The 14231-nt window shown below is 42.3% G+C and overlaps 1 protein-coding gene across 3 annotated transcripts in view; it reads left to right on the top strand.

Moving 5' to 3' along the window:
- Positions 1-14231, top strand: part of csmd1a (CUB and Sushi multiple domains 1a) — a 289469-nt gene that overhangs the window by 194047 nt on the left and 81191 nt on the right. For all 3 annotated transcript variants that reach the window (XM_031578518.2, XM_031578517.2, XM_031578519.2), the window contains 9 exons: positions 2945-3048; positions 3193-3305; positions 6058-6240; positions 7013-7339; positions 8531-8725; positions 9183-9321; positions 9788-9975; positions 11172-11360; positions 13900-14016. In XM_031578518.2, the coding sequence (XP_031434378.1) occupies positions 2945-3048; positions 3193-3305; positions 6058-6240; positions 7013-7339; positions 8531-8725; positions 9183-9321; positions 9788-9975; positions 11172-11360; positions 13900-14016 (1555 nt within the window). The remainder of the gene's footprint in view (positions 1-2944; positions 3049-3192; positions 3306-6057; positions 6241-7012; positions 7340-8530; positions 8726-9182; positions 9322-9787; positions 9976-11171; positions 11361-13899; positions 14017-14231) is intronic.

The raw sequence follows: 14231 nt of genomic DNA, 5'->3' as shown, positions 1-14231 counted from the left end.
ATTAGCTGTGAAAAGTCCGAGTTGGGATGTCCTGGGATATTCCAACTCATGGAACGTCTCTTGTCCAATCAGAAACAGCTAAATAATTCAATAGAACCCAATTGTTTTATAATTTCCATATTTGACCGTTGCTATGCATAATTGACCGCTGTCAAGGGAAGTGGCCTTTTTGCCTCGGATTCACGTCTTTCGTAGCACTCCGCAAGTAGTCCGGTAATTTATCAACCTCAGTGTATTCCGTTGCTTAGCGACGTCAGCTGATCTGATCTTGAGTTTCAGCTGACAGTTGAGCAGCTGTGTTCTAAAGAATGTTCAACGTCTTTGAAGTTCAACGTCTTTGGCGAACTATTTCTCTGCTTTTTAACACCACGAATGGTAACAAATAAATTGTAATTAAAATAATATTATAAGTTAATATATATTATAATATATTAAGTTATTTTTTCGTTTTGGCAAGTAACCGTGTAATAAGCGGGATAATGATAATGTATCGGGAAAATAAGCCCCTTCAGGGCGAAGCAACACCCCTCCGCTTCGCGTCGGGGTGCTGTTCGCCCTGTCGGGGCTTATTTTCCCGATAATGACCGGCGTTCTATACATTATCCCTTACATATATTTTCTCTGCATTGTGCTCACCTCTGTGTTCCAAAGTGACACCACACCTTATTACCATGGGGATGTGTATGAAGATTGTGGGGATATTCCGCTGGAAATACATCCAGAGTCTCTGACTTGTTAAACAGATTCTGGGCTGAGACTCTGAGCAGATGAGTTTTTAGAGAGGGTTGGCAACTGTCATGGCTTTATTTCCACCTGCTAAAGGAGTGCAATACTCTATTGGGAGTAGACTTCCTCTAAGCTTGCAGTGACTCGGGGATCAAGATGGCCAGACAGGACTGGTGAAATAGAAAAACTCACATTCCGCTGTTGTCTGTGCATATTTGTATGGAGCCAAGGGAAAGGCTGAAACGGGTGTCAAACTGTAGCTTTTTTATTTTTGTTCACATTTAGCCATGCTTTTATGGACTTACTTCATGGCCCTAAGATAGAAGTTAACAGTGTTCCATGCCCAACTTGTTTGAACATTTAATCTTATTAGGTGAGGTGGTAACGGTGGAGGTCAGGGATTATTTTAGTCTGCAAAATAGACACACTATACAGGTATTATTTTTCTTATTCCATGGACACATAGAAAGCCTATTAGTTCCACACTGTTCACAAATATTACAGTGATCATGTTTAGAGTCTGTAGGTATACAAAATATACAACAACAAATGCATATATGGCTATTCAGATACCAATGAATACAAATACTTTCCAAAAGTATGCCTACGGTATGTTTATATGTATGTATTTCATTACCAACTTTTTGTTCATGTTAGGTCGTATGCCAATGCTAGGGGATCCAAACAATTATGCATATCTAAATCTCAGAGACTGGTGTGCATATCAAGTGTCCAACCAATGCATTTGAGTAAATGCATTCTATGGAATGGAATATAAACAAACAGAAAGGATTCTAAGCCTTGGTGAATACAAATGTGACAAAACCATATTTAATTCCATTTGAGACAAGGCTTTTGACTAGTTTAAATCTGACAGAGATAGCTGCACAGTCTTGAAAGAAGGTTTCTGCTGTGTGCATTTTGCGGATGAATTATGATGCAAACCCTCCCCATTGTGCTTTGTGACTTTTCTTAAGATAGCACTTAAAAAGAAAAAAAAAATAACTTTTTTTTTCCACAAAGGAAAATAAAACTGTCCAGTTGAACCAGTTGTCAGGCCTATCAGCTCAAAATAAAACAAAGAAATCAATACAGCCTTAAAATGTTTTAGTCAAGCTGTTTGAGAGAACAATCACCGAGATCCACTGACATTCCCTGATTGTGTTTATAGTGCATGAACACAGCTTTATAGGCCTGCTAGATCTTCTGTAAAAAGCATATCTGCCTTGACAAGATAATTTGAAAAGGTCGTATTTCAGCCTATTCATTGAAGATTGCTCCAAACAGCTCACAAGCCACACCATTTGACATTTCATACAGATTGCTTTTCTGAAACTTCTGAGGTGCTTAACGGAGTCATGAGTCCATGAAAAAACATGCACATTTTCCCCTCACATTCCGCGTAGATTTGCTCTGTCAGTCGAATAAATCTGATGAGCTGTCTTCTAAAAAAAAAAAACAATCAAACAAACAAACAAAAAATAAATAAATAAACAAAAGTGACATACACATGGAGTAGCTGTCTTTAATCATTAATTCCAACTACATTCATTTGTTGTTGTTCTTTGCTGTTTTTCTAATCAGGTTAGAGTTTTTTTGGGGGCAAATGTTTGGTTACTCCATTAGTGAGAAAGTTTCACCTGGTCAAATTGCTACAAACATTTACACAAATAAATGTTTCCATATAAATATTTCTCCTTGATCATCCATTTGTCTGCGCCCGCTGGCTTGGCACTCCAAACTTCAGGAAATATTGCTCCTCTATACCTGCTAAGCTTGTGCTCAGAGTAAGAGCAGGGAAAATATGGATGGGAGTAATGGCTCTTTAATGGCCCAATTGAGAAAATGTGAGGATGCTGATAATGGGGTTGTCCTAATTAAGCTTTATTTTTTCCCTTCCAGCAATCTCCTCTCAAATCCAATTTTCTTTTAACTGCCTTTCTTTCTGCTCACACATCAAATGTGCATGAACCCTTTTTTTTCTCCAAGTCTCCAAGTCTTTGTTCTTTCGCATATTGCACATGTTTTCAACATTACAATGTATTTTTTTCTCCACAGAAAAATCCCACCAGTTTTTACCATTTATGTCAGGCATAGGTCATTGCAGTGTTCATGAATGTTTATAGTAATGGAGTTTCAAACTCAGAGTGGTGTCTCAGCATAAGACTTAGTTCTTATTCACGTGTGCACATCTCTGGTTTGCTTGTTTGCTGAGCAGGTTATCAAGCTGTCATTCGAGGAGTTTGATCTTGAGAGAGCATACGACACATTAACAGTGGGAGATGGGGAGAAAATAGGGGATGCCAGGAAGGTTCTCTATGTGTAAGTACATCCAACATCAAAGTATTTGAACAAAATTGAGCTTTAAATTTAAAACTGTCAATTTGTTTTATGGTCAATTTCCCCCTTTTGAAATATTTGTCGTTTTCATTTGTAATGATTTTTTTGTGTATTTATACATTCAAGGCTTACTGGGACCAGTGTACCTGATCTGATCGTGAGCATGAGCAACCAAATGTGGCTTCATCTCCAGTCTGATGATACCATTGGGGCCCAAGGCTTTAAAGCCATCTATGAAGGTACTTCAGCTATGTTTGTTTTGGTCCCTCTTCACTTGGATGGCCCATCAGAAGCAATCATCAAACCCTGTGTTTGGCGCTGATGACAATGAGGATTACAGATAGGCTTTGATTTTGAGTTGGTTGACCTTGACAGGTAGTTGATGGTTTGTTTGAAAGTTGGATAAATGTGCAGGAACAGAACCCAAAATGAAGTGATACAATTTTTTTATGTGACTTTTTGCATGAAGGATCTAATGATGCCAGGCATACATGATCTGGTCATCATACCACGATCCATATCATGATCTGAGGACCATCTGAACACCATCTGATTCCGATTCTGTGTCACTTGGCCTGCTGTTCCCCCTGTAGTCCAAGTGCCTACTGTACATCATGCGCTTAATGAAGGCAAATGGGTCAGCATATGTGCACCACAGACGCAGTTGCTAAATTAGCCGGCGTGAAATTCGCTATGCGGTATCACTGTGTGAAGGAATTCAAGTCGAAGCAAGTTTTAGCTTAGCATCTGTTTCAATAAACGCTAATGTGCTGATTTTGCGAGTCCGGCCAAATTAGTCAGTTTAGATGGTTAGACTGATTGTCTCTAAATGATGGAGAGCACAGTAAGCACGCTGCAAAAAAGCTCAGGTTAATTGGGCATGGTAAACAAGGTTACATTTGTAGCTGTGGCATGCCACGCTATAAATGTCGGAGATGTTATGCACTATTTACGGGTTTATGATAGGATGTGATGAATAGATAGACTAAGCCATCAAGTCATTTCAGTTCTGCATTTATTGCCCTGATAATGTGAGTAAATAAGAGAGAAAGTTAATTATTGTCACACTTAAACTCAGCATAGATTATTTTATACAGAGTTTTTATCTTGTCTGGAAAAAATGTTTCAATCCATGAAATATATTTCCATTCCCTGAGGACCAATCCCTTACCTCGATCAGCTTCCATAAATGTCACCACCATAATTGAGCAATTCACACCATGTCTGAATAGTCTAACACAATGACGGAAATGCGGTTAACTTTGTGTAAACCCAATTTCACACATACTCAGTCAGTCATTTTGTCATGTTTGACAATAATCCCACTAGAGAACTGGAGTTGGACTCTTGCAGAGGGATCTGAAGTGTCATTTTTGATATACCGGCGATCAGTTAAAACTTTCTGTGTGACACCCAAATGCATATTTCTCAACATTTAGCCCTTTAGAAGAAAGTTTCTAATTTTCGACACGTGCTTAGGAGTGTTATCAGTAGAAATTGTTCACGGTTTGTTAACGGCCACTCTATATGATCACCCTACACACCCTACGTACCACAGGTCATACAGGGGCACACTTATGCAACCCACTGTACCAAACGAATTAGGCTGTGAATCCATGCTAGTTGAAGAGCCCAGTGGAGTCTCTGAGGATGCACTTTCCAGTGTTTCCTCGGCTAGGTCCCTCTCACCATCATGGCTCTTCAGGGATGGCCACAGATGGTGGAGTGTGTGTAGCCGTGAGTTAAATGAACCATGCAGCATTTTACAAGCTTTGTTGGCTTTACAACTCACAGGAAAGAGTCCGTCTGCACGGCGTGCAGGAGATGTCTCTTCATTCTCTGTTACATGAGTGTACTTTGCATTTAACAGGATACCTATTTACTTGCTTAATTAACACCCAGCACAGCACCTCCTTACTGAGGTATTATATGCATCTCAATTTCCCTTCATAGTACCCACACTGTTTATCATACCATTTACTGCTTTTATGTTGTTCAGTCAGTTCAACTCGACTTCCGGTTAAATGTAGTGTGCAGATTGCAGTCTGAGAATGGGTGCAATGTGAGAGTGATGGTTGTTTAATGCAATGCTGAAAGCAAACAAGGCTCTTTATGGCCATCTGTTCTGGGCTGTAAGTTTGACCTAAGATATGAACCGAAAGGCATCTACGATTCAATTCCTTTAGCAGAGCTTTAGCTATAAAGGACATAGACGCTAATCTGTTTGCTTTTTAAGTTACTCCTTGGCTCTTTGTTTAGGGGAAACACAGTTTGAGGTTTGAGGTTTGGGTTGCCTTTAAAATGGCTGCACCACCTCTGTGTGGATTCCTTAGAGTAAAGCCCTCGGCTGATCCAGAGGTATTTAACTCCTACTTAACACTTCACCCAAGTTGTGGGGAGATGGGCTGCCGGAGAACTCATCCTCTGTAGATTAGAGTGGTGCATGGGTCACTGGAGCATCCGCTGCTGAGCTGACATCCTGGTTGTTAACACAAACATGAACTCTTCCAGAACGTCATTCATTTGTCACTGTCATTTTACGCCACCTAGAAAAAATACCTAAGCTCTGCTACCTGGATATGGAGACAAAACTCAAGCACAAAGCTGAGATATTGCATTTTTTTTTGGGTCGTACAGCATTTTTTGCTTCTGTCTATCTTGAAACATTTACACAGAAGATTTGGATTAAGGTAAATGTAGCAAATATCTGTGAGAAATGTAATAAATATTTAAACAAATAGCAATGCAATTAAAATAAATAACTCATTATAGATGAAGGTCTAGTTTTAATCTGTTAATGGTGTACAAAGGGCCATGAAATAGCATTTGTTGAAAATGATTGATGTTGTGAAAATTAAATTCATATTCTTTTCAAGCAGTTCACAGTAATTTTGCCAAGGAAATGTAACCGTTACTTTCATTGTTAAGTGAAGTAAAAACTATTCTTTCTTTCTGTCTTTCTTCTTTCTTTCTTTCTTTGTTATTGAACAGAAATTGATAAAGGAGGGTGTGGAGACCCAGGCGTCCCTGCTTATGGCAAGCGAACGGGCGACTCTTTTTCACACGGGGACTCACTCACGTTCGAGTGTCAGGCCGCATTCGACTTGGTCGGCGAGAGGACAATATCATGCCAGCAAAACAACCAGTGGTCCGGAAACAAACCAAGCTGTGTCTGTAAGAGCTTCATCTGAAAAATACGTGTCCGTAATTAAGCACCACGTCGTTTAGGGTGATTGATCTTGGGCATAAATGATATCACAGCAGTTAGTCTTCAGGTGAAGGTGTGGTTTATTTTAAGAAAACGAACCACCGATGCATTGAAGCTCCCTGGCAAGCACTTTCAGGGGGTCATCCTTCATTTTCGAAGGACATAATTCGAGGATCATTAATCCATTGTTAAGTGACAATTACCTCTACTGAGCACAGGTGTGAGTGAAGGGCCAGACATGGGCCCCGGGCCCTAGGCCCTCCAAGAGATGACATGGAAGCGTTTTCAGAGAGGCGCCGCTGGAGTGCAAGTGCTTGTTTCTTGGCACGGGCAAGGGGCACAGGCGCTCAGATTGGGAGCAGATTGACACCCCTGTCATCTGCTTCACGCTGGTCAAGCAGATAAGCATTTAAAGGTCACTAAGTCTAGGTTAATGTCTCTATCAGCACTGAATGATCTGTTCAATTCCCAACGTTTTCCAGAGACGGGAAAAAAAAGAACGGAATGCCTGCCAAAAGATTGTGGAGGCCCTGTAATGCAGAGAGAGAGAAAGAGGGAGGGGGGGGGGAGAGAGAGAGAGAGAGAGAGAGAGAGAGAAAGACAAAGACAAAGAGAGAGAGAGAGAGCATTTTATTCTTCTACAATGTAATTTATCTCAGAAATTATATTTTGCAGTCACTTAAGATTTGGCACAGGACATCCTTACACTCATCTTTACACTCTTCCATTTTTTGGCAGTTTCCTGCTTCTTCAATTTCACCACACCATCGGGTGTCATCCTGTCTCCAAACTACCCGGAGGAGTATGGGAGCAACATGAACTGTGTCTGGCTCATTATAGCGGAGCTAGGTAGTCGGATCCATCTCATTTTTAGCGACTTCGAGGTGGAGTCGCAGTTTGACTATCTCATAGTAAAGGACGAGGGGATGCCGGAACCGACCACGTTCGGGACGTTCTCCGGGAAGGATGTGCCCTCACAGATTGCCAGCAATGGACACATCATGCGCCTGGAGTTCCAGTCGGACCACTCAAACACAGCCAGAGGATTCAACATCACCTACACCAGTAAAGCTATTTTGAATAATTACAGTTCTAATCCCATTATTGCGAGTGGTTTTATTTTAGAAATGCCATGCATTTTAATTCATTATAAACAGGTCATGAAAACAGACTGCGATCCAGCTGTATGAAGATATGAAATCACAGACTGTATTTTGTTCACCTCCTCATATCTCCCCCTATAACAGCATAAACAACAAGAAAAATGGGAGAGTGAGAAAAAAAGATGATTAAATACCAGACCAAATCATATTCACACATTCACATACATATAAATATTACATGGTGACTGGGATGGGGGCATCCATTTCTTTAATGTCAGTGGTTAGACGTGTTGTGAAGGGTTCAAAGCATGAATTCCCCGAAACAAAAAGGACTGATGGGAGGGTTAATGAAATAGAGGAAGAGGTTGTCACTCCATGGTTTTCATTCTGGGTATGTGCTGTTTTGTCCGGTGGACTCTGCTGTCAGGACAGACGCAAAGAAACTACTTTTGGTGTGAGGGTGTATTTGTGTGTGTGTGTGTGTGTGTGTGTGTGTGTGTGTGTGTGTGTGTGTGTGTGTGTGTGTGTGATTGTGTGTGTGTGTGTGTGTGTGTGTGTGTGTGTGTGTGGGGGGGGGGGGGGGGGGTGGAGAGGAGGGAGCAAGGGGAGGGATGAAGGGGTGGTTGTGTGGGCGTGGGGTGGGGGGTAGGGTTTGGAGGAAGTGTCAGCCATGCAATGGCAGGGGACCCTGGAGCCTGGCATCTCAACAGCAGTGCTTTAGGACCGATATGTCACCATTTCAGGGGGGAGACAGAAGGACATGTTTCCCCATCTGGCTGAAGTGACTGTCACTGAGCGATGCGAGTGCAATGAGTCTGTCAGGGGGAGAAATAAAAGGGCTGCTTCCGTGCCCTCAGAGCTTGCCATTAGGTCTCTGTGCCTCATTACCTATTCTCCAGAAATAGTGGCAGAAAGGAAAAAGAAAAAAACATGGAGAAAGTCATGATCTCCCAGTAGTATTTCGCACTAGAAGACTGTTTATGGGTTTATGTTGAAGGGGGGTGGGGGGGTTCTGTATGCTGTGAGGTAAAACGCATGTGCCATAGGCTGTACACGCAAAAACGTTAATTGATGATGCGTCAGTTGGAATGTAGAACCGCATTTTAATGTTCTAATTTTCCACCTTGCGGAATTGTTCTTTTCTGTCTCAAAGCTTTCGGACAGAACGAGTGTCACGACCCTGGCATTCCTGTGAATGGACAGCGGTTCGGTGAGCACTTCCTCCTGGGCAGCTCGGTGCTGTTCACCTGTGACGAGGGCTTCATCAAGACTCACGGGTCGGAGGCCATCACCTGTGTCATTCAGGATGGCAATGTGGTATGGAACGCAGCCGTCCCGCGGTGCGAAGGTAATGGCTTTGTAATGGACATACATATAAGTGTCTGTCTGTCTGTCTGTCAGTCTGTCTGTCTGTCTGTCTGTCTGTCTGCCTGGTTCATACTAGGGATTTTTTTGGCCACACTATATGAATTGCATGGCCATTGTTGCAGTACGTCTGTGTTATTTTTGTGCCTCGAATATATGATGACATAAAACTAGGTTTAATCTTTGGGTTAGTGCTCATATTAAGCATGAGGCTATTGAATTAAACAATATCAAAATGCACTTAAAAACTGATAACTAATGTTTTACCCTAGGCTTTGTAATATAGTCTTACCAACTGCTTTGCCATACATTTCATATTTTCTCATTACTGTAATAGCACACTTGAGGTATTTGTATTTTAGTCTAGTTTCACACTATAGGCATGTGAATAGTTGTTGTGTGAGTGAAAAGTGATTTCCTCTCCACTGTCCCTCTCTCAGCTCCCTGCGGCGGCCATTTAACGGCTCCGCTGGGGGTGCTGCTCTCCCCTGGCTGGCCCGGGTTCTACAAAGACTCTCTGAACTGTGAATGGATCATCGAGGCCAGGAAGGAGCATGCCATCAAAATCACCTTTGACCGGTAATCATGCCACTCCAGTTAAATCAGACAAAAAGGATGTTAAGTGCTGATCTGGCCTGTATTCAACATGACACTGACACTCTCACTGACTGTTAGAGGAATGCCCCCCCAATCGTCAGTCTAGTTTCTGCATGACTGACAGCATTATACACGATATTTATACACTTTTGTATACCATACAATAATAACAGTAACTATACTCTATAATTATGCTCTCCCTTTCACTTTAAGAGTATACATCACCAACCATCGCTTTAAGTCTAGAGGATTGATGGAGAACAGTTCCAAAAAACCCACAGTGTGTGTGTGTGTGTGTCTGTCTGTCTGTGTGTGTGTGTCTGTGTCTGTGTGTGTGTGTGTGTGTGTGTGTGTGTGTGTGTGTGTGTGTGTGTGTGTGTGTGTGTGTGTGTGTGTGTGTGTGAGTGTGTGTGTGTGTGTGTGACCTTTGCCCTCCGCTTTTTGACAGGTTTCAGACAGAGGTTAATTATGACATGCTGGAGGTGCGGGACGGGCCCTCCAACTCCTCGCCCCTAATTGGGGAGTACCAGGGCACGCAGGCGCCCCGCTTCCTCATCAGCACCAGTAATTACATGTACCTCCTCTTCGCCACCGACAACAGCCGCTCCAGCGTGGGCTTCCAGATACGTTACGAGAGTGAGTCAGCTCGTCTGTCATTTTTTTCAACCCCCTCTCTCTCTCTCTCCCTCTCTCTCTCTCTCTCACTCTCTCTCTCTCTCGTTCTTATGATTCGCGTCATTGTGTGCCACTTGGGTGAGTTTTTTTCTGTTCGAGTGTGAGGGGATTGAGAAGCTCGGGTGATAACGAGCTTTGGCGCGAGAGAAAAGGAGGAGGAATCAGACTTGCCTGCGTGTCTGGAGATTCTTGTTCAAATATTAACTCGTTTAGCGCAGTGCAACGCCTTCACTAATTGGAATGTGGGGGCCCTATGTTATATCTAAATTGCATTCCACTTTCCGGGTACTGTTTGTCACCCTTGTTTTTTCAAGGAGTCTGAGTGGTAGTGATGTGGATGAGAGTCTTAAATGACAGGTCACCTCATGTCACCTCATGTTTTCCACTGGTTCTGAAAAGATGGACTTTGTCCCTTCGGGAAAATTACTGAATACGTTTCTGATGTATTAGAATCAGTTATCATTTTACTACGTCTGTCTTATATTTTATCAGCTTTTTAAAATCACACTGGCATTTGTGTCATCTGGATAAAGTAACCATGTGGTCTTGTAGTCCATGTAGTCTTCATGTAGTTGCCACCAGATGTGAGTGTGTTTCACAGTACAATCTCTAAAACCTCAAAGCCTCTGTGTCTTAAATTCAATCATGTGCTGGAATGAAATATTAGACTGATATATTTCTGGTTTTTCATTTCCACAATACTGAATATGCAGAAAGAATCCTTTCACTGCATAACTATTTTCTTTTAACTAATATCAAGCACATGAAATACAATGAAAGAGAGAAAAAAGTAAGAGAAATGGCCAGAGAGATTACTGGACAGTGACATCGAGAGAGAAGGGGGGTAAGAGACACACATAGAGAAAGAAAGAGAGATAGGCAGTGAGACAGAGTGTAGGTGAGACAGAGTGTAGGTGAGGGAGAAAAAAGAGGGGAGAGAGAGAGGGAGATAGAGACAGAGTGTAGGTGAGAGATAGGAAGAAAAAGAGGGGGGAGAGAGAGAGATAGAGACAGAATGTGTATGAGAGATAAAGAGAGACAGAAACGCAGAGAGGGAGAGAGGGCGATAAAGACAGAGCAAGCTCTTGGTGTCTCTGTCCTCCATTCAGTTTGGGAGCTGGAGGGGAGAATAAAATGGTCCTGTTCTCTCCCTACAGGTATCATGATGGAAATGGATTCGTGTTTAGACCCTGGCATCCCGGTGAATGGGAAGAGGCACGGGAACAGCTTTGCCATCAGCTCCAGGGTGACTTTCAGCTGTGATCAAGGGTACACACTGAGCGACGAGGAGCCCATCGTGTGCGAGAGGAACCACCAGTGGAACCATGCACTACCCAGCTGTGATGGTATGCCAGGCACATCTTTGCTTACATGCACAGGGCCACACACACAAGGATACCAGCACACTGACACAAACACGCATAGTCACACATGTACCCACAAGCACTCACATATAAAGGTACAGACACACACACACACACACACACACTCACACTCACACTCACACTCACACGCACACACACTTACAATTACCCCACAGCATGGTCTCTTAAGCACAAGGCGGGGGGGGGGGGACCTGCCCCTTCCTTCCCTCCCCTCTCCGCATCACGCTCATAGGGGAAGGTGTGAGCGATAGCACGCACAGCTGACTCCTATCTTCTTTATCAGGATGGAAGAAGTAAGCCATCTCCACCTCCCACCCCTCCCCCTTCCCTTTGGACTCCAGTTCATTAATTCTTCATGAGAGGAGTTGGTGACTTGAAAAAGGCTCTAAAGCGCCGGACCGCACTGGGGGGGGCGTGGATAGAATGGAGGATCCGCGGAAGCGCCGCTCATTTGTTTTGTTTATCTTATTTGCTTCCTTCTGGTGAGGATTAAAGCAGCCCCCCACGCTGCCCTTTCCTGTAAGCGCAATCGGGCCGTAAGCCATTAGGTTCACAAGCCTGTGGTATCCTCTCTCACACCCACCTTATCTGTTGTGCTCTTTATTTTAATGGACTTTTATTCAGACAGATGTACTCTCGGCTGGACCTGACCTTCGTTACAAACACAGCTGCTTCTTAACAATTTTGTGGAGAAATTGCAATATATAATTCAAATAAATCTCAACATTACCCCTCCCCCCAACACACACACACACACACACACACACACACACACACCACCACCACCACTACCACACACACTTTTATTCCAAATGCGTATGCCCTCAAAGGTTTCAAGCTGTGATGGGTCTGTTTGATTAAATAAGTAATCAAATAAGTATATATGTACTCATGAAGTCATAACACATGCTATCAATATTCTATGCTATCATAACACAGCAGCTCATGTTGTTTAACTACATCGTTTCCATATTTCCATCGTTTTTTTTATTTTTTATTTAAGTTTCCATATTTGTTTATTTTAAATTTGTTAAGTGGACCATGAAAGCTACAGTGTTCATGATGTCACATGCTAAGTCTTAATGATATATCATAATTAGTCAGTGAAAGAAGATAGAAATCTGTCGTTGTTTACTCATTTAGTGCAAGCAAGCTATGTGCTATAATTTCACTCAGGTTGCATGTTCATTTGCTGCAAGCAAGCTATGTGCCACTGTTTGACTCAGGTTAAATGTTTATTTAGTGCGAGCAAGCTACGTGCTACCATTGTGACTCAGGTATGACTCAAACACAGATTTCAAGGTTGTTAAAGAAAGGGCGATTTCCCCTCAAAATAATGGAGCACAGTTGCCCACTTATCGACAACGAATCAGCTCAGGCCCAGTGCTCGTGTAGCGGCGCGCTGGGACGCTGTGCCATTATGTGACTTTTATTTGTCTCACAGTGGAGGAACCATCCTTGCTGATTAACTTGCAGATGTTGCCTTGGGCGTGTATGGTAACATGCGCAACATGATCTCCACTTAATCACCAGCATCACCATCGCCTCTGGAGCTGGGCATAATTGCCACTGTGAACTCTGTGCATTTCATGTTGAATATACTCTATTTTAAGAAAGCTTGTCCTTAATTGCTAATTTTTTTTTGTTAAAAAAAATAATGTATACCAGCACTCAAATTATAAAACCGCATGCCAGTAGCCTGTTACATAAATGTTGGTGATACATTTGATACACGCATGTTTAGTCCATTAGAATGTACTTTGGAGCCATACTGCTACACAACTCTCCTGCCTTTCATAGATGCTGCGGTTGAGGCACCGTGAAGCTTGTTACTTGGGATGCCTCTGTCTTCATTGACGGGGTCTTTCCTTGCTGCATTTTGACTTGTTATTAATTTTGCCTTTGATCTCCCCACAGCTGTTATCAGTCTATCCCACATCTTCATCTCATGAGTTGCCAGACGGCTAAAACTCCAAAGGGTTTCTTTTGGAAACTTGTCTGCCTCTCGGTTTCACACTGTCATCAGTGCTGTCTCTGTACATAATATGGGGAGGCTCCAAAAGTTTGTTTATTACATTTATAAAGTGCATATTAGATTTTTTTTCCTCCTTTTAACACCCAGGGACATTGTTTGCAGACTCTGACCTAGATTTCCATATCAAAGCTGCCTAGGCCCGTTTTAATGTTGTAATGTCTTTGAGCAATTTTAGACACAATTGGCATACTAATCAAATACAGTCTAATGAAGCAATACATCTTTGTGATCATTTGCACCTTTGTTTTCACGTTAAATGTTATCCGAACACTAAGACGGATACAAAAGGCTGATATGAATCAGATTAATAAAGAAGTTCTGCTTTGGTTCATGCATTTTCCAAACCATCCCAGCTGCTCTGGAGAAGGAAGACATGACATCTTGAATTGCGAAGTGAATCATAACGTTGGTCCATCACATAGATTCATTTTGATGAATTATCATCATTTTTGTTTTATATTTCAGCTCTATGCGGAGGCTACATATTTGGGAAGAGTGGAAGTATTCTCTCCCCCGGTTTCCCAGACTTCTACCCCAACTCGCTTAACTGCACGTGGACAATAGAAGTATCGCACGGGAACGGTAAGTCAGAACAGTTGCTGAGGGCTTCTCCTCACAAAAGCAGATGTCGGCAGCATTAAACAACCTTATTTCCTCCTGCTTTTTGTTTCCTTTTCTGCCCTGCATAATTACCCTGCAAATCCCACAATGGCAAATTTAACATTTCTCCCAAAACCCTTTTTTTTTTCTGGAAACCATCCAGTTATAAATTATTTCAAGATAATATCTCATTATTT

The sequence above is a fragment of the Clupea harengus genome, chromosome 13 (genome assembly GCF_900700415.2).
Source record: "Clupea harengus chromosome 13, Ch_v2.0.2, whole genome shotgun sequence".
NCBI lineage: Eukaryota > Metazoa > Chordata > Actinopteri > Clupeiformes > Clupeidae > Clupea > Clupea harengus.
This window is presented reverse-complemented; position numbering and strand designations above follow the sequence as displayed.